The sequence below is a fragment of the Pipra filicauda genome, unplaced genomic scaffold (genome assembly GCF_003945595.2).
Source record: "Pipra filicauda isolate LSUMZ 115617 unplaced genomic scaffold, ASM394559v2 scaffold595_size249610_pilon, whole genome shotgun sequence".
NCBI classification, from domain to species: Eukaryota; Metazoa; Chordata; class Aves; order Passeriformes; family Pipridae; genus Pipra; species Pipra filicauda.
In genome coordinates this window covers 12,482-32,624 of record NW_024104748.1, presented here as the reverse complement: position 1 = coordinate 32,624, position 20,143 = coordinate 12,482, and the positions used below count along the sequence as shown (strand labels likewise).

General features: G+C 49.6%; 1 protein-coding gene across 1 annotated transcript; it reads right to left on the bottom strand.

Annotated features, from left to right (window-relative positions):
- Positions 1-2,299: 2,299 nt before the first annotated feature.
- On the bottom strand, positions 2,300-14,010 carry INKA2 (inka box actin regulator 2). Its single transcript, XM_027725769.2, has 2 exons — positions 13,828-14,010; positions 2,300-4,212 (listed from the first exon to the last, which is right to left on the bottom strand). The coding sequence occupies exons 1-2, from the start codon at positions 13,861-13,863 to the stop codon at positions 3,241-3,243; spliced, it is 1,008 nt and encodes a 335-aa protein (XP_027581570.2). The 5' UTR covers positions 13,864-14,010; the 3' UTR covers positions 2,300-3,240.
- Positions 14,011-20,143: the final 6,133 nt, after the last annotated feature.

Here is a 20,143-nt window from a genome sequence, read left to right as displayed (position 1 = left end):
TTGAATGTCTATAAAGAATATTTATTAAATATTTTTTCTCTGAAGAACTTTGAAACGCAGCTACATTTACTCACCATTTCCAGGTGCCTGTTTGAAGCCAAGATCCCACTAAATTTGCCCCTGGAAAATCCTCTTTTGATGCAAAACATGCTTTGAAGAAACACTTAACAGGCAGAAGAGAGAACATAAATTCGGAACTATGTTGGGTGTTTGGTCAGCTGTCCATGCAAAGTGCCCAAATAGGGTCTGATCCTTTGGAAAAGGAAGAAATTAAGGAAACCACTGTCCTCAGGTGTCCACCCTAGAGCTGAAGGGAGGAGCAGTGGGTGCTGGTGGGCTCTGTCCCTGCCACAGGGATGTGGGTGGCAGCGGGCACGGCCTGGGCAGTGCAGCAGGAGCAATTATTTTGGGTGGGAAAGGAACACGTGGGTGGCAGCTGGGGCCAAGAACTGCCCTTTCCACGTGAAACTACAAACAATAGTCCCTCCTGGGAGCAGGGCTGGGCCTGGCAGCTGATCCCTGAGCAGCAGGAGCACCCAGCACTGCTCTGGGGGGCAGCTGTCGGGAGCACGGGGGGCCAGAGGGGCTTTTCCTCCAGAGAAACCTCCTGTTGGTGCCTCAGGAGAACCCCGTGGATGGGGGAGAGGCCCCACAACAGCTGCTGGGGTGTGGGATCAGCGTTTATGAGGGACCACTTGTGCTGGGAAAGGGGGTCTGAGTGTCTGAAGCTGCACAGGCTCTGCAGGGAGCTGGAGGTGGGATGGCACCCACGGGTGGGGGGAAGTCCCTGAGAGCAGCTTCCCAACGTGCATTTTAAGCTCCAGATGTCCCTGTGCGCTGCACAAACACATCCTGTCCCCTGGGTAACACAAGGCCTTGCAGAGGGAGCCACCTGCAGAATTGTACCCAGCACCTCCTCTTGCCCCAAGTGCCCCCGTGGTCGTGCCCCTGTCCCTGCCCCACCTTGCTCAGCCTGGTGCCCACCACACCCAGCACAGCCGAGGGCAATGCCAGGGACAGGCTAAAAAAGCCCCTGGTGGGTTTGTTTCCCTGGGCATCTCCCCATTCACACTCTCTCCATGGGGCTCAGCCTTTGGTGCCAGTCAGGAACGTGCTCCTGGGGATGGGGGTGCCCAGGGTTGGGTCCCCCCAGGTTGTGCCTGGGCTGAAGGGAAGCCCAGGGGTGATGCCACACTTCCAGGACTGAGGCTGGTGCAGGAAAAAAGCTCTTGCTCTCTCCAGAAAACTCCTTCTCCTCTTTGCTGACCCTCTGGAAAAGGGGCAGGGAGGGTGTGTTTGCACCAAACAGGATGAACTGCTGATAAAAGAGGAGGAAAACAGAATGCTTTAGAAACAGCCCTTCAGCATTCAGAGAAATTGGGAAAGGGGGGAAACAACCAGCCCTAGAGCCTGTGAGGAGGAAAAACAAAAGCCTGCTTGCAACTCAGGTTCCTGAAAAAGTGCTGAGCACAGTCTTCGGATGCTGCCCTGCTCCTCTCCTTGTATGGGCACAAACAGGGCCTGCCTTGTGCCTATATTTAATTTGCAAGGGTGAAAAAAATTCTCTCTCCATGCCTCTTGCTCCACTGGCCTCTCTCTCTGCCTGGGGAAGTCACAACAGGAATAGAATTGCACGTTTAAAAAAAAAAAAAAAAGAATAATAACGCCACAGCTCACACATAAGGCCTTCCTAAACTTGGAGTGAGTGGAACAGGTTTTTGGAACATAACACTGTGGCACACACGAAGCATCTGGTGAGGCTCCTGGCTGATGGGGAGGGGGGGCTGCAGTGCAAGCCACAGGCTCTTGCTGTCTGCACATTCTTGTGGCTCTGGGAGCTGCCAGGGATTCACCTCAGGTTGAATTCCTGGAGACTGGGGGGGGACAGGAGGCTGTGGCAGGACCCCCAAGGCCCTGTGCCCCTCCACAAATCAAGGGCTGTGTGGCTCTGAGGCTCTCTCCTTGGCAGCAGTTTCTCCCCCAAAGTTTTTCCCCTCGTGGTGCTGGGGGAGGAAGGTGGATGTTGAAGTGTCACCTGAAGGCTCTCAGGGCTGTGCCTGGGCTGCAGTGGGATGTGCCCCTGGAGCAGCGCTGGCACCCTGGCAGGGACCTCTCTGCCTGCAGCCCTTCTCCCTGCTGTGATTTACAACCTCTCCTTGAATGGAAACTCTCCTGGCTGCTCCCCAAACTCCCTGATCCCAGCTGGGAACAGCCTGACACGGACCACAGGCTCCCAGTGCCAACCCCCCCCAGATGTGTGGTTCCACGATGGGGAAAACCCCAAAAGGAGAGAAGCAGGACCCAGGGTGTCCCACACTGGAGACAAAACTGATTCCACTTTATTGGAAACTCTTGGAGAGTCGGACACTGAAGAACTTGGTTCTGTCAAGACAAGGTTTGTACAACAACAGCAACAGGAAACACAACAATAAAGGAAGTTTTTAACTTTGCCTGTGAAAACTCAACAATTAACTCTTGCAATGTTGTATCTGGTGCAACCTGTGGGGATGAGGGGAGGGGAGAGGGGCAAACCCCACCAACACCCAAGGGTCACAAATCCCCCTGCAAGGAGCCTTGTGCCCTGCTGGTTCAACTGGCAGAGGAAGGAGAGGTGCTGGGAGCACACTGGTTTAAGTGGAAAACTCCCCCAAGTTGGGGTTTCACCTCCCATTCAGCAACTGTTCAAGTCTTATAAATTCAAACTTATTCCTTTCCATTTAAATAACAAGTGCTTCGGGTACAAGGCTTGGGCTGCCTGGTTTATAACCCAGTTTCAAGTGCACACAAGCAGGAATAGATTTTTCTTTGTTTTAAAAAACTATATATATATTTGCACACTCACACACACACACAACACACACACACACACACATGCACACAGTGGATTTTGTGCTGCAGCCATTTAGCTGGAGATGATGGAATGGGCCTGGAGTGGCTGTCACCAGCCTAGGCCCAGGAGCTGGTCATCCATGGCACCACTCACCCTAAAGCTGCTAAAGATTCGGATTATTTTTGCAAACACCAGTCCCCAAAACTCTGTGTCAGCTGCTGCTCAGGCTGTCCCTGAAGATGCACTTGTCCAGCAAATTCTATCTGCGAGTGAAACCCTCAGCACGTTTTGCAGAGGACTCATCTCAGTCCGCGTGGAGAGCTCAGGGGTCTCCTGAAAAGACAAGTGTGGCCCCCAGCTCCTCTCTGGTGTGGGACAAATGCTGGGCAGAGCAGAGAACACGGACAAACTCAGACCCAAACAGCTGTGTTGATGTCAAACCCAGACTGGGTGTAGTCTCTGGACTCGTGGACTTTCTTGGTGCCCGTTTTGGGGCGCTCGCTGTGGCTTTCTGCCTTCGGGCACCTCTCTGCTTTGCCGTGGTGGCTCCCGTGGAGCGGGAAGTAAAATGTCCCCTTGAGTTTGTTCATCTTTTTGGATCTCTTGGAGATCTCGGGCTGTTTGTCTTCGGGAGGAAGCCAGCAAGGCTTCTCCTTGAGCAGCCTGTCTCGGTCCGGCCGGACGCTCCTCAGGAACTTCTTGAAGATGTTGGCCGTGAGGGAGAACTTCCTGCAGAGCTCCTGGGACCTGCTCACGGACAGGGACGCCTCGCTCTTCTCCCCCTTCTTCTCCAGCTCTGGCAGGTCCAACCAGTTCCCAACCAAGTCTGCAAAGATGTTGTCCCCCAGCACCAGCGGCTGCCGGTTCCTGCTCTGGGACATCAGGGAGGACGTCCAGTCGTGGCCGTCGTCACAGCCCGGGCACTCCCGGCATTCCGGCCACCCCCCGGCCGTGCCCTGGATGCTGCACTCCAGTGTCCTGGGGCGGACGTGCTCGGCTCTGCTGGACACACAGGACGGTCCCGTTGGGGCATAAACACCCTCCCCACAGAGGCTGCTGGAGGAGGAGGGGGTGTCTCCGAGGTGGTCGCTCTCCAGGAGCGCGGTGGGATGGGCCAGCCCCGCTGGATGTGGGAAGGACGTGGGGCTGTGCCCCTCCACTGACGGCTCCCCCGGCGGCCGCTCGTCCTGCCAGGCCCTGGGAACGTCTCCCCGGCTCCGGCAGCACCGGTGCTGCTCCACCCCACAGCCGGGGCTGCGGCTCCCGGAGATGTCCAACTGCTCCAGAGCCGTCTGGACCTGGAGCAGCTTCAGCTCCTGCAGGGCCCCCATCATGCAGTTCATCTGCTCGTGCAGCCCGTCCCCGACCTCCTTCATGGAGAGCTGTGGAGGGAAGGAAGCACACGTTGGATCAGCAGCCCCAGGAGCCAGGAGAGAGCAAGAACATTTGGAGCAGCTTTCTGAACCACCACCTCTTCCTACTGCCTGCATTTTCCATGCACTGCCCTGTACTACATCCATTCCACTGGATTTTCCTTAGATTTTTCTAGGAGTTTCCCTCTAGGAATCAGAGGAGCTGACAGAAGCGGGTTGTTTGACCTGACAACAAAAATAAATAGTCTGAGTTCCCATTAATGGCTTGGCAGAAACCCAAGGTGTGGAACTATGAATGGGTTTTGGCTGCCGCCAGTTTTAGCATATTCTTCTGCTTTTGTGCCTTTTGTGCCCTGGTACCAACTGAAACCAGGAGCCAGAATAACGAACAGAGGTGCCTTCCATGGAAAACCTCGTTCCTTTACCTGAAGTGCTAAAGCAAACTAAAAATAAACCCCACGCAACACATCTTCAGATCTGAACACCCTCCCTGCAGCCACCTCTCGCTAGAGGACAATCAAAGACATTTCACTGCACTGGTAATTTCGTACAAAACAACCAACAAACTCTAAAATTACTTACAATCAACTAGGAGTTCTTTGATTCCCAGGCTAGGACCTTTAGCAGCAGTTCTGCTTTATCCATGAACCTCACCACAAAAGACTGAACTTTCTACACTAGACTTAAAATAAGCAAGTTATTCTCCAGAGCTTCTCAACTCCCCCCTCTTCTCTTTCGCTCTGCTGCTTTCTCTCTCTCCTGGAGGATCTGGATCATATTCCCAAAGCGGCACCATAAAACAAATGGGCTCTACTTTCCAACAGCTGCCACTTATTTTTTTTTTTTTTGGTTTTGTTTTCCAGCGGGGAGGGGGGACTGGGGACTGGGCAGGAGAAGGGAGGAACAGCAGGGCACAGCAGGGCTGGAGGTGAGGCCATGTCACACTGATGGAAGGTGGTTTGCACGAGAGATTACCACTGTCTAGGAAAGCTCCAGCCTACGCTGCCACAAAGAGTTTAAACGGCTCAGCACCATTTTTGTGCAGCAAAAGATCTCAAGATTAGAGTGGGAAAAGCCCATTTTTTTAAATTCTTATGCCCAGCTTTACATTCTCACGCTTTATTTTCTACGTCTCCTTCATTTTAACTAAGTTAGTTCAATCACTTGCTCCATTTCCATCTCTGCACGTGGATGTGAGCAGAGAGAAAGAGCAGCCATCAGAACCCCTGTAACAAGCCAGCTCTGTAACTGCTCAGCAGTTCCTGACCACAAATCTCTATTTCAAACCCCAGAACCTAAAACTAAACAGGTTACAATGATTTTTCAGAGCTCTGCTCTCAAGAAACTTATTTATCAGCCAGAACGAGCACACAGGCTACGAAAACACAGAAAATCTGTGTTTAGCTTCCTGCTTACACTGAGTGCCTCCAGCTCTCTCATTTTTTAAGATCAGCAAATAAACTACTTCTGCAGACATGCAAATAATGTCCCACTTCCAGCCTAACTGCACCCTGGCTCCCCACACCAAGCTGGGGCCATGTGCTCTACCAGCCTCCGACAAAACTATCACCTTACCTCTCCAGACTGGCTGCAGTGCTGCTCGTCCTAACCTTTCTTGCCTTATTAATGGAAGCCTGTTTTATCTGGGGCTTTGCAAAAAGCTGGATTTGGAGCCGGCTTGGCCCCTCATTGGCCACTTCCCACCAAATCCCCTGGCTGGTGCAGGGCTGTAATCGCTCCGTGGGGAGTGACGAGGGTCCTGCCGTAATGACTGGGCTGATCAAACCCCCTGGCATCTGCTGGGCGGCTCTTGTTCACCTCATTGATTCAATTAACTCCCCCCCGGGATGGGTGGGATCCTCACAATTCCTCAGCCAGGCTTTAGGAAGCATTAAAATTTCATAGGCAGCGTTTGGAGAAGCGACGGTCGCCGTGATTGCTCTCCTGTGATTGCTCTTTGCAGGCAGATCCAGTCGCCCCCGACAAGAAAAGACCTGAAAAGCCCAAAATCCAGCACTTTTCTTCCTGAACAAAGGAGGTGGATCTGCCAAAGCTGGTGCCAGCACCAGCCTGGGGAGCCTGAGAGCCACTGGAAAAGGACTGGAGATGTTTTCAGCCGTGAAAAGCCTTTCCTGGAAGTGACTGAGATTTGGACACTTCCCCCCTGATGCCCAGGCTGAGCTGCCCCCTCAGAGCAGGGGAGGGAGGAAAAGGGGGTTTTCAGGATGTGACTCATTTGTCCTGTTTCAGTGACCTGCTTTGGGTGGGATGAATCCTGCCCTCCAGCCTCGGGGTCCCTCTGGCAACGTGAATCCCCCCACCAGCGAGAGTTTTTAAACATCCCGAGGCTTTTAGCTCTGCTTGATGACATTTTGGGTTGTGCAAGATAAAAAAAACGAAGCAAACTAATCCCCCTCTGCTTTATCTGGTATCTGCTCAGTCTTTTACAGACCTGGAGAGTGAGGGAAACCCAGCCCAAAGTGAAGTCACTGCCTGGTGATGACCAAACAGCCTGCAGGGCTTGGATTCCATCCACCTGTAATTATCCTGGGGTAATTAAGAGTATTCACCTTGCAAAGAAAATTCTGGAGGGAAAAAAAAACCTTCTTCCCCAGTGTCTAACTGCCACCCTCTCCTCTTTGCCAAGAAGATCTCAGTGAGAACAGAGAACCAAGACCAGAGTGGCTTCCCTGAAGCTCTCCAGCAAAGGAATAATGTCCCAGAGAACAGGGACCATCACCCTGGCACAGGGTCAGAACTGAACTATCCGGGCTGCAAGAGGAAAACAGGATTCTGCAAATAATTCAGCACAGTGGGCTGGAAATCAGAGGCACTGATGAAGGAGATGGGAGGTCCAGGCTGAAGGGGCAAGCCTTGTAGCCTCACTGGCTCTTGGTCACACACTTCAAGTAGAAGGAACCGGAATTTGTGATGAACTGGAGCACAATTCCAAACGGAGCGTGAATGTGACACAAAACCCCAGAGAGCCTTCATTTGGCATGGAGAGAGTCCCTGACAGAACTTGCTGGGGTTATGCAAGTGCCATTATGTAAGCTGCCCACCACGGGCATCAGGAGATGTTCTGGCTTGTGCCTCTTTGTGAGCTGCAAATCCCAAACCTGTGCTTGGATCAGTTGGGCTGCAGAGTGCAGGGGCAGCAGCATTCCCGGCCAAATTTTGGGTCCAGCACAGATCCTGCTCATCAGCATCCTCCCTTCTTGTCCCTCCTGGTCTCTCCTCGAGGTGCACAAACTCATCAGCATTTCAAAGGACTCCTCGTGTCTAATTTGAGACGCTTTGTGCTTCAAAATAAGTGGTGGTTTGGCACCTCTGCTTCCAAGAAAAGCCCTGTTAGAACTATGATAACTTGCAGACATCCAAATCTATCTCTACAAACCAGTTAAAAATCAGATGCCTCAAACTGGATCTCATGATTCCTGAAACTTTTGCAATCCCTAAAAGCTGGCAAGAAGAATTTTATGTCTAATTCTGCACAAGCCAACTCCTGTCTTTTAGAGCAAGACAAGTACACACAGGGCTGAGGGTGACGTGCGTGTTCCATTTTGGTGCCTGGGATTTGGTGTGCGATGGGAAAAGGTTCCTTTCTCCAGCAGAAAACCTGGATCTATCCTCCTGCAAAGGCAGCTCTGGCTAAATGCTCCTCCCAAAGCAAAGCTCTTTTAAACTACAGACACCTCAAGCACTGAAAACTGAAGTGCAAAATTCAAAATTCCATTCACAAATGATCATCAGGGAATATTCAACACAAGGAGGGGGGCAAACAAAAAATTGTCAGAGGTCAAATATGGAGGTTTTTTGCCCTGGAAATGTTCCATTCCGAGCAGCCAAGGCACCAATTGCTTTGTAAGCCACCTTTTCAATTATGTTCTCAAAATACTTATTGCCAGAAGTCCAACCAGAATGGGTTTACCCAGTTTGTAAGTCAGTGATCTCCCACCACTGATTAACACAGCAAATACCCGAGACCTGCAAATAAGGGAGATTTTTCCTTGTCACTTCCCACTTCCCAGGTAAATAAATAACTTTTCTAACCCACTTTGGGAACTGATGTTTTTTTATTACCATCTACCTTCGCTGAGCTCTCAGAGTCCAGTTCCCATCAATCCCCCTGAGCCACAGCTGTCTGTATTCCCAGCCCATCCACACATCTGCAGCTCTGTGATGCTGATGGGAGGAAAGGAAAATCCCAACAACACCCCTCAGCCTTCAGCTGAGCACAGAGAGCTGGGAAGAAGAGCCCTGAGTGGTGTTTGTCACCACGAGGAGGAAGACAGATGTCCAGCTCTTGGGGAAAAGAGCTGCAAAGAGAGGAAGTTATTGCTAAGAGGACAGGAAAGAGCAAATGGCAAATAGTTCTCAATAATAGTTCTGATGGGCAGCAGAGCCAGCGACAAACAATTGGTATTTAAAGGGGGTGACATAATAGAGACCAAAATTATTTTAGAACTGCTGAGCTGACCATATTGTTTCTGTGTTTTCCTCTGGGTCACTAACTGGATTAATCTTCAACAAGCCTGCAGTTGTGGCTGGGCATAACCCCTGCTGCACAGCTCCCAGAGAGCTTCTCTCCAGCTCCACATCCCACCTTTCTTTTCCTTCTCTTGCTGTTCTTTTAGTCCTTGCACTTTGCCACAATACTTTTAAAAGTCTCTTTTTTACCTCTTCTCCTTCCAGAGTACTGTAGGTGTAAATGAGGATGTGAACTGTGAGCTCACAATATCTGAAAGAGGAAGGATGCTGAAACTGTACCAAACACTCCCCCCCACCAGAGTTTAAATAGATCCAAACCAGATGTTACCCATGAAAGACGTGGTTCACAGCACTCCATTAACCACCTTCCTCACTCAATGGCCTTCCTTCCCACTGGGATGATATTGTTCTGGGCTTCCCAATAACACTTGCTACGTTTAAAGGCAAATTAGAAAAATCAATTCTCTACAAGCAGGAAATAAATGGACCAGAAAGAGCTCCAAGAGACTCCTTCAGATTTTTACTCACAGATAACAGAGATCAAAACCTCGATGGATGGACTGACCATTGAAGATGATGGTTAAAAGTGCTGGTTTTCACCCCAGGGCTGCTTCCCCGGGGGATCTGGTCTTTAAATTCCTGAACACACGAAGCTGGGAGTCTAAAAAAAATCCATCATCACCTTCAGGAGTCTTCTCTGGAAATAACCAAGCAGACAAAGCCTGTGACTGCTTTTTCTCCCCAGTTCTATGTGGCAGGACATCTGCTGCCAAGTCACTCCCTTGCACCTTCCCTTAAGGAACACCAAGGAACGAGATCCTGCCATAACCACCCAAGTTTCTGACGGAGCCTCCAGCAGTGGTGGATAAAGTCACCTTTAAAAGGGCCATTTTATCAGCAGAGACACAAATGGAGCTGCCTGTTCCCACCTGCTGGAGTTGGGACCCTGAGGTCTGTTATTTGTGCCTCACACACCTGCAAACCAGAGGAGCTGCCCCTTCAGAAGGAGCAGTAAATGAAAACACAGCAGATCCTCTCAGAGAGTGACACAGTTACCAGAATAGGGCCCAGTGTGAGAGAAAGAGTAAAAATAATTGGCTGTATTTCTCTCTCGGACCAAATGTTCTATTCCTGCAGGATATTCATAGCAAGAAACATTGTCTACCAGGACATAAATTAATGTAAGGAAGGAGTCAGACTCTATCAAACTCAGTAATTCGATGCATTTATGACAAATGTGCAGGGAGAACACTCAGAAGTTGAAGTCAGACTGGTTGTTTTAAATAGCTGCTTTAATACTTTTCCTCCTAGAAAAAAAAGCAACGGAAAAACCCAGAAATATGCTGGATTCCTCTAGAAAGACACGCAAAGTAAAGTTACAACCACAGCTCATGTGACTGTGACCCCTTGCCTGTCACAGCCACAGATAAATCTGCCCCACGGACTCACCAGTCCCCACGGAAAAGAAGGGATTTATTCTTGCTGCAGAGGAGTCCTGAACCCTCATCCCACAGTGTGTGTGCTGATGTTGCTCCCCAGAAATGCAAGCAATCCCCATGTCAGAGAGTGCAGGGAGGTAATGCACAGCGAGGCAGGGAAATGAAATTCCTCTCTGCTAATCCCTCAGCAAGACAATTCTTGTTAAATCTGATCTTTCAGCTGAGATAACGGCGTGCAGAGCAGACACAATTCTGCTGGGCCTCAGGATGGTGCTTCCAGAGTCCAAAAGGGCTTTTAGCATCGGGATTAATGGCATGAATGGAAGATTCACAAGCTCTGTGGCACATTTCACGACTGCCACAGGAAGGGCAGATGCCAGGAGTGGAGAAGCACAGCTTATTCCACCACCAGACCTACAAGCCAGCACTGCTTATTCTCACGAGCCACAATGTGCCCAGAAATCTCCAGGGGCTTCCCAGGGGAGAACAAGGTCTGATGGATTTTCTGCACACAGGGATGAGGTGCAGAGAGCTGGCACAGCTTGTCAAAAACAGCTCCATGGGCCAGTGTTAGCCTGGGATGAGGATCCCAGCCCCTGATCCCAGCACGGGCTGGGATGAATGGCTGTGTCAGCTGAGGCTCTCCTGGCTCTGAAGCATTTGCATGTGGAAGCTTCTGAATGAATTCCAATCAAAGGGACACCACACATGCCAGAAACTATCAGCTTACAATGGAAAACTCGCCGCTGGAATAGCAGATCTCTCTCCCATTGACTGAAATGGGGCAGATCCATCCCTGGGAGCCCTGGCAGAGCTTTCCCACAGGAGATGGGAAGAGCAGGGTAAGCACACCTGGACCAGGCTCATCTGGGACTTCTCTGGCACAGCACGGTGTGGCCTCAGTGCTCAGGTGAGATGTGGGGGCCCAGCAGCAGCCCAGACCGAGCACACCGTTATTTAAATATGTTTTTAATAAACAAAGCAAGAGAAAGCAAAACCAGAGCTGGAATCCTCGAATCTCACACTGGTGGGGGATTGAGTTGCACTGGAAGATAACCTTTCCTTGGGAACTGGGAGCTGTGCCAGCGTCCTCTGCTTTTTGAGAAAATCCCCTCCTCAAAAGCAGCCCAAAGTCTTGGTTGATCAAAGCAGAGGCTGTTTGCACTGGGACAAACTGATCCTGGGAACAGGATGGCCTCGTTTGCCATGGGACACCGAAACCTGCTTCCTCAAAGTGGGAATTTCTGCCCAACTTCCCTGCCTGACGGAGCTGCTCCCGAGACACAACACAAACCGCTGTGTTCCTAAATCCACAGGGATGCCCTGGAGCTGGATTCCCATTGACTCCACACGAGGTGGCTCATTGTGTCCATCTGGCCCAGCCATTCCCACCATTCCTGCCCTGTGACTCCTGGTTATGGTGCATTTAGTGTGTGAGGCATGACCTGCCCAGCAATGAAGAAAGTGGCAAAGCAGCAGGATCAGGAGCTCAGTTCCCACTCCCCATCGGGGCAGATGGGCCCAGCTGTCCCTCGTGCTGCTCTTTAAAGAAACATTAATCTATTTTAATTCCAGGCTATCATGACAGTATTGATGTTTAAAAGCTGTTATTGCTCAGGATACCATTTATGGTGGTTTTAATTAATGCAGTTGCCTCCAACCTTCATTAAATGCAACCTGCAGCTCCCTCAAGTTGCAGGGGAAGGGGAGGGAAGTGATTTCAGGGGTGAGCTGGAATTGTGAGCACACCCCTGCTCACAACTGCACTCTGACACCCTGAGAACTTGTGTTAAAGGAAGTTTTTAAGGCTGAATAACAAAAACTGGGCAGTGGAGGGAGAAAGAATGGGACTAGTGAAAATCAAATGAATGAAGATCCAGGCTGCTTTCAGCCAAGGTGACAACTGTCCCTTCCCAGTTTTTTAAGTCAATCATTCACCTTAATTTATGCCAGGCTAAGTCTTGGTTTATTAATGTAATAAAAATTGTTGCACTTTTAGAATTGAAGTCTATTACTGCATTATAGCAAGGGTGTGAACAAACCCAGAATTTTCTCATTTTAAGTATTTTTTTTTGGTTTTCACATTAAGTGTGAGGGATTTGCCTCCCCTTTGAATATACTGACTTTTCAGAAGTTATGCACTACAAAACAGGCATGTTTTAGACTCACATAAAGGTGCAATGTTTAGGCTTTTCTAAAAAAAAAATTGATCAGATAACAGAACTCATTTGTTTAGAAGACAAAACATTGATTTAGGATTCTTAGGATGCTCTTTTGGAAGTTACTCCTTTCACCCATCTCACCTTCCAACTCAGATTTTAAAAACCTCCCAGAGTGCCCTGTACACGTCCTGGTCTGCAGTTTGCATTTCATTCATCACACCCAGCTCACAGCACACCAGTGACTCTCATTTTCCTTTGTTTTAGTTTGTCTTCCAGCTCCTGTGTTTGCTGGGGAAACACTGGGAACGCCAGCAGGTTAAATGTCACTGCTGCCACATTTATTCAGAGTAAAAGGCCACTGCCCCAGCCCATGTTTCACAAGAGCTGGAGGAGCACAGGGCTCTCCAGCCCTGGTCCTGCCCCGGGCACAACTGGAACTCTGCCTGGCTCTGTATGGCCTCGAATGGTGTTGTCACACAGGGAATGCTTCCTGCAACCCAGGCGTGACAGCAGCACCGCACACAACTCCAGGGAGCACAACAACCAGCCCAGTGCAACATCCTTGCCAGCCCAAACCGGGAGCTTTTGTGCATTCAGAAACTTCACCCACCCGCTCTTCGCTCTGCCTTGTCTTCCCCTTTTGTTCTCATTATCTATTTATCAGGGTAGCGCACGACTGCGAGCCAGACCCGCTGGGAGCCCTATTTCGGGAAGTATCAGCTCTTCCTACCAACCCACCCCCAGCGAGCCCCAGTGCACCAACAATCCCTTCGGGCTTGTGGACAAGCCTCAGCAAGTCGGGGGAGCGGGGTTACCTCCTGAACGGGAGCGGGAGGAGGGCGAAAACAGCGCTGATTCCTGACAAAGGCTTCCCTATTAAAGAAGTATTTTCAGAGAGTATCGGGAGCGCAGAGCGCTCTCTCCCTTTACAACCCTTTTATCCCTATAAACTTATTCTTAGCGGAGATCTCTGTGGGTGTTTCTCTGATTTCTGACCTGTGCTGGCGGCTTGTCCCTAAAGCCCCCGCACGCCCCCGGGCGCGGTTTCTCTCCGACAGACGGACAGACGGACGGAGCCCCGAGCAGCTGGCGCTGCCTCCCGGCTCAAAGCAATGGGAGAGCCGGGACCCCCAACCCCCGGTCGGGACCCCCAACTCCCGGCCGGGACCAGAACCGGGACCCCCAACCCCTGGCCCGGACCAACATCTGGACCCCCGACCCATGACCGGGACCTGCCTCCCCGCTCACAGCAACGGGAGCAGCAGGACCCCCGACCCCTGGCCGGGACCAGCAGCAGGACCCCCGAGCAGGACCTGCCTGCCCGCTCACAGCCATGGGAACAGCAGGACCCCCAAACCCTGAACAGGAGCTGCCTGCCCGCTCACAGCCATAGGACCCCCGGCCCCCCCCGGTGCCGCTGCCCACCAAGTGCCGACCCCTCTCTCCCCGCAGGACGACCCCCGGGCGCGGCGCCCCGGCACCCACCACCCCCTTCCCTTTCCTTCGCGTCCCTTTTCCTTCCCTTCCCTTACCAGCTCCTGCCGCAGGCGCCGCAGGTGCTGCTCCATGGCCCGGCTCGGCGCGGCCGGGGCGCGGGCGGGGAGGGGGCTGTGCGGGGGGCGGCCCCGGGGGGCGGTGGCAGAGCGCGGGGCCGCGGGTGCTGCCGGAGCAGCCGCATCATCCCCCCGCCCGGCTCCAGAGCCCGCAGCACCGGGGGGGAAAGGGGGAGTGGGAGGCGGCGAGAGGCTCCTCCAGAGCCAGCCCAGCGCCCCGCTCCCTCCTCCCCGCGCGTCCCAAAGTTTGGGTGGTTTTAGTTTGGGGTGTTACGTGTGTGTGTGTGTGTGGGTTCCGCGCAGCGCTGCGCGGGGAAGGACCACCCCGGCCACAAGCGCGGATTAACCTACATGGCTTTTAATCAGGAGAAATTGCAAAGCCACCCGGTTGCGGTGTCCCCGTTCTGTCCTCGCCGCGGGGCCGGGGTCGCTCGCCCTGCGCTGGGGGATGTGACAGGTCCCGTGGGAAGGTGGCAGCGGCACCTCGCACATGACCGTGCCCGTTATCCGAGTGCCCTTTGTCAGGCAGGGACAGCCGCGTGTTCGCAGAGCTGCGAGAAAACAGGTGTTGAAAATCCTTTAGCGTGGGGGTTTATTTTCAGAACGGTTTTTTTCCCCCCCTCCCTGTGTTTTCCAAGCGGACGGCGGGAGCCACTGGAAAACTGGATGTGAGGGATGTTGTCGCTGCTCCTCTAAGACCAGGATTTTTTTTTTTTTTACCTCAGATCAACAACCTCTGATGCTGTTTGTCACCACAGGACATCAAACAGATGGACAGGCGAGCCCGGAAAAGGCACAAACACTCTTGGATCATCATTACAACTGCATTGAATTTGAAAGGGTTTGAATTTTTCCGGGTTTCTCACAAATATATAAGTATTATTCTCAGTTTATATGCCAAATGTGGTGTTTAGCTGATAAGTGCTGAGTCCCCTGCAATAATTTAACAAGGTTTATCTGAATCTCTCCAATGCTAAAGAACCTGACAGGAAAAAGAATACTACTTTGTGTTTTGAACTTTGGGATTAAAAACATAATTACTTGCTTTTCCCCATAAATTTGTCAAAGACTGGCTAAAATTTTTGCTTTCCAGGTCTTTATTTTTTGAAAGAAAACCTTTTTTTTTTATAGATGGCAATAGGATTTTGTTAGTTTCCTTGTTTGTTTGTAGAAATCAACCTCGGTGTTTTTGAAAGCTGACCTTTGTGTCAACATCCAATTTAAATAAGAAATCTGTGATCTGCCCTTTCACGTATGTTTGGGAAACACTCCAGAGTTAACATTTATTGATCCTTCCAGCATCTCTTTCATTATGGGCCAAAATTTCTTGCCTGTTTACTCGTTTCAGGGTTCCCATTTCCCATCTCTTAAGCATGAAAACAGCATCTGTCTTTGAGGCTCTGCAGAACGTTGGGCAGTAAACATATTAATGTATTTAAAAAGTGACCTTATTGAAAAGTCAATCACTTCCAACGAGGTATGTCATGATGCAATCAGGATACTTGCCAGTTTTGAGTCTTTTTTAAAGCCTAAGCCAACTAGCCCAGTTATGATTTTTTCCTTGAGATCTGGCAGGATTTGTTGGCCAGCTGGTTGTTCCCCACGGGCCAGGGTGGGGTGTGGATGTCCCCAGCCTACCCAAGCATATGGCAGGTTGAACAGCCAGGCAGGGGTAAAAAATCAGAGAGATGGCACCATGTGGAGAACAGGAGCTGAAATTCCTGCCTCCAGCACTCCACCTTCCCTTGCCTGTCCCAGTGTCCCAGACAAGGATCCGTGTGCAAGAAGAGCCCCAGTCTCAGCATCCAGGTTTCTGTGTTGCTTAGGTGGCTCGGGACCTTTATTTTCTACTAGAACTATGTTTTTATGGTTTCTTTTATTATCTCAGTTCTATCAAGTAACATTTAGACAGGATTTCTTCCCTGTGGCACAGCAGCAAAGCTGAAACAAAACTGCATTTTCTCTTGACGTTTATCAGCACAGAGACTTCAGTGTCAGTGACAATCATGAGGTTGTGGACTCTCTATTCCTGGATGTGTTCCAGGCCAGACTGGACGAGGCTTGGAGCAACCTGGGCTAGTGGAAGGTGTCCCTGCCCATGGCAGGGGGTGGAATGAGATGAGCTTTAAGGTCCTTTCCAAGCCAAATGATTCTGGGATTCATTCTGTGATTCCATGATTCTCTTCTCCTGGAGTTACCACACTGCTGACGAGCTCTATGGCTCTGGCACCTTGAAAAACTCCATGGACTCAGAGCAGGGATTATCCCAAGCACAGGATGCTCCCTGCAAGGTTTTCTTTACAAGACCATGTATTTTTTTAAACCCTATCATCCCTGAGTTTGTTTTAACTGATGCTTTTCACAGCACTTTGACTATTCCACCACAGAAGAGATACAAACAATGCACGTGGTTATTGGAAGCATCAGATCTAAGTTAATCCATATTGTATTTTCCAGCACATCAAGTGTTCAGGAGGCCAACTGCAGGTGGACATGGCAAGTGTTCCAAAAAACCTCCTGTGCCACTTGCAAGACACCAAACTCCGTGATCTGCTGGCAGATGAACAGGAAGAGCTTTTAGGCTCTTTGGCTTCTGTTAAGGACATCTTTTTGATCCATTTTCCAGCCTCCGGGGCTGCTCCTGTCCCGGGAGACTGATAAAGGAGTTCATGAGCACAGAAGAAAGGAAAGACCGGAATATTCATGTGCTCCAAACTCCTGGGAACTTGCAAGAGGAGAGAAAAATCTGAGATATTTTCTCAGTAGGATTTCCTTACTAAGCAACATTTTTCTCTTGCGTGTAGACAACTGGTTCAAAGCAGCACCGACACCTCATGCCAGGCCCTGCTCTCCTTCCGCTCTGTCGTGGTGCAAACCATGAGCAGATGGTGCAGTGCAGTGGAAAATCAGATCTCCAAGAAAATACGGAGCTGAGAATAAAACAGCCCTCGAGGAGAAAGCTGCGTGGTTTATTTCGGGATAAAATGAAAAACTGAGATCCTTGGGCAAAAATTAGACTACTCCTTCAGAGTGGAGTATTCCACTTCTGTGAACTGCCTCGTTCCTTCCCGAGTGAGGGAACATCCATCCCTTCACAGCTGAGGGCTCTTCTCATTTGTTGTCTTTCAGTTCATTGATCTGGTTTCTCCAGGCTCCCACGTGACTGTTCTTTGCTGAACTAACAAGCGTGATTAGCCCTGAATTTTTCCCTCCTTTCGACTTTCTTGCGCGCTGACGACAAACCTTTCAGAAAATTCCTTCCCACTTCAGCTGCAGCCTGACCTGAATTGCATCCATCTTTGTTTAAACCCGCTGGGGCAGAAACATCCAGCCAAGATAGGTAAGGATATAATGTCAAAACTTCAATTCTGGTTTTATGTTTGTGCATAAAGAGATAAAATACCCCTGAAAACGTGAGCGTTTCTTCCATCAAGCCTGATTTAGCGCATGTGGTCTCTGCACTTGTGGCCTTTAAAGTTCCTGACGTGTCCCTGCCTCGCTGTGCCCTGTCCCCAAAATTAAAACTTTTAACTCTGCTCCAGCGAAATTCCAGCTCCTGACATTCCTCTGCTTGCACTGGAGTGCCAGGAGCGAGTACCAGGGAAACTCCTTGTGCTGGTTTGCGGTAAAGAACTGTTGGATTTGATCTCGGCTCGCTGCGTTTTCGTGACCTACATCCTGTTCATGGGAGCTGAAAAAAAATCTTGGTATCCAAGATTAAAATGGGATGATGTTTATTTATCTGGAGGAAAACAACAGGAGTGAAATATTGGCCTTTCTCACAGAAATAGCTGCTCTGCCCTGATCCCTGGGTTCTGCTTTCTTTTATCTGCAGCTGCATCCCTGCGTGTGCCTGTGGTGACCCCCCTGTGTAATTCAGATTGCACCTGAAATTTTTGGAATTCTTGATCCTTCTGACAAGGAACCAAACCCATTCTGCAGGAGGGCACGGAAATGAGCCTTAGATGGCTGTAAGACCCCATCATCATCATCATTATTTTTGACAACTCCATGCACCAGACTTGCTGGGAAAAATCCAAGACTGGGCCAGTTACTAAAGCAACAAAGAGGATTCTGCTGCTCCAAAGACTTGCTACTTGTTGATAACTTGCCATCCAGCTTTTTTTTTTTTTTTTTTTCCAAAGGGAAAATGAATGTGGAGGGTGCCTGGAGTCAATTTTTGGTGGGGAATATGCAGTCACTGTCTCTGCTGGTATCAATGGCCCTTTCACTGTACTGGGCTTTACTGTACAGGGAACAAACACAGTTTCCATGGCAGTGTAAACACAAATACATCCCACACTCCAAAGAGTGACTCACACGTGCTGCAGAGAAGAGACAAACTTCCCTGTCTTAATCCGAACACATCTGGGAGAGGAGGATGAGATTATCTCAGTTTAAAAGTATTCCATAAATATTATGTAAACCGAGATTTGCTCGGAATAATTCCATGCCTTGGCAGATCTGAAAGACAAATCCTTTGAAGGTAAAGGAATAAGACAAGGCCAGTGCCTGTTTGCAGTAGCAATGTTCAAATCTATAATGATTTTCTTCTTAAATATAGACACAAGCTGACAGCTCTGGAAGCTGATACAAATTCTCCATGAGCAGTTTATCTCGCTCTTTCAGGGAGTTACAAGAAGAATTTAACTGTTGTAAATGAACAGTAAGTTCAGAACAAAAGGAAGAGATGGATAAATCTGGGGGGGCTACTTAGTACTGGTCTTAAATCCAGGTGTTGCAGGTGTTAACCTGAAATAGTCTGAGATAGTGAGACCCTGACCTTGAGTATCAGCAGCATCCCCTCACGAGTGTCTTAGAACATCATTTATCCAAAACTGATGTTCAGATTTGGAGGAAAATGAGTCTGGGATGGAATTAAAATCAAATATGTGATGTGCACTTTGTAACGGGGAGGAAAAGGTGGTGAGCACTGCTTTGGAGGAATGAAACATGCTCTCAGTGTGTATGAGAGGAAGAGTTTTCCCTAGCAAGACTTTTCTAGGTCCCAAAACCTTGAGGTTTTTTATGACCCCGAGCTAGAGAGTTTATATCCCTTCATAAGAACCTGTTATTTTTGTCATACTCCATCTCTGAAGGATGTCTCATCTGCTTCTCTTACTAACCTAAATCCTTTCCCAGGATCTGCCTGCAGAGTATTCAGATTAAATGTCAAGATTTCCAAAGGCTGCTCTGAGCAGGAATATTTCCTTTGGATCTTACTGCAGGCGAAAGCAAAGCAATGTCATGGCAAAACTGCAGATTCCTCTTGGCTGGGCTGACATGTCAACCTCGACAAGGGGAATTCAGTATTTGAGAGTCACTGAGGTAAAACAAGGCCTGAAGGGTGAGGATTGCTATTTATACAGTGACTCATGGCAGAGCACACAACTTACAGAGAGCTTACAACAAAGTTAGGAGCAGTAGCAGTTAAGCTCTGCTACGGGAATAAGGGTTAAAACAAAACCTTTCATGAGATCAACTGATACAGCTGCAGGAGCCTGACCTAAATCTGACACAGCCCCCTCAGTCAGGGCCAAAACCAAAGGGAGAGGGACAATAAATCTGTCAGTCGTGGTGTCAAAGGGTGTCTCAGCACACAGACAGTGAGACAGTTTGGAATCTGTCCGAACTGAACATCTGAAGGGAAATTAAAGAACTACAAACAGCAGCATCTTTCTGAATGAAGGTGAAGCGTCTGAATGTCTCATTAATGCACTGCTGAGAGTAATGTCTGTCTCTAAATCACCTCGGTTGTACTGCAACGTGCAGGAAACCTCGGGGGAGAAAAGGAATAAGCGAGAAAAATAGAGAGGGGAAGCAGTTCCTGGCAATGGCTCTTGGGGGCTGTTTTGTCACCTCTTTGCTGCCCTTCCCCCCTGGGAACAGTCACTTCTGACTGCTCTTCGTTGTCTGTTCAAATCACATCAATTCAAAAGGGTTATGAGAGGCTGTATTTAATCAAATGTTTGTTATGTCCAGGTGTCTTTGTCTGTCTCCTTTCCCAGATTTATCCAGAGATAATTATCTCGTGTTGGAGGCTCGTATCCCCTTGAGGACCAATGAGAATACCCACTTAAAAATTTAAAAATAATTGGACCTAACAAAATGCCTGGAGATCCCTGTCCCGTTCCTTCTGTCCTGGTCTGTCCCCACTTGGTGGAGGTGAACTCTCCAAACTGGAATTGTTCTTTGTCCTGTGGGGCCCCGCTCTTGGTCGGTACTCAGATATTCACAGGAAAAAAATACCATAATACTAAAAATTAACAACTGAATAGAATCTGACAGACTTTTC

Coding starts and splice junctions, on each gene's coding strand:
- INKA2 (XM_027725769.2), bottom strand. CDS start 13,863: ATGGAGCAGCACCTGCGGCGCCTGCGGCAGGAGCTG. Junction 4,213..13,827: donor GGCGCCTGCGGCAGGAGCTG/GTAAGGGAAGGG, acceptor TTCCCTCCACAG/CTCTCCATGAAGGAGGTCGG.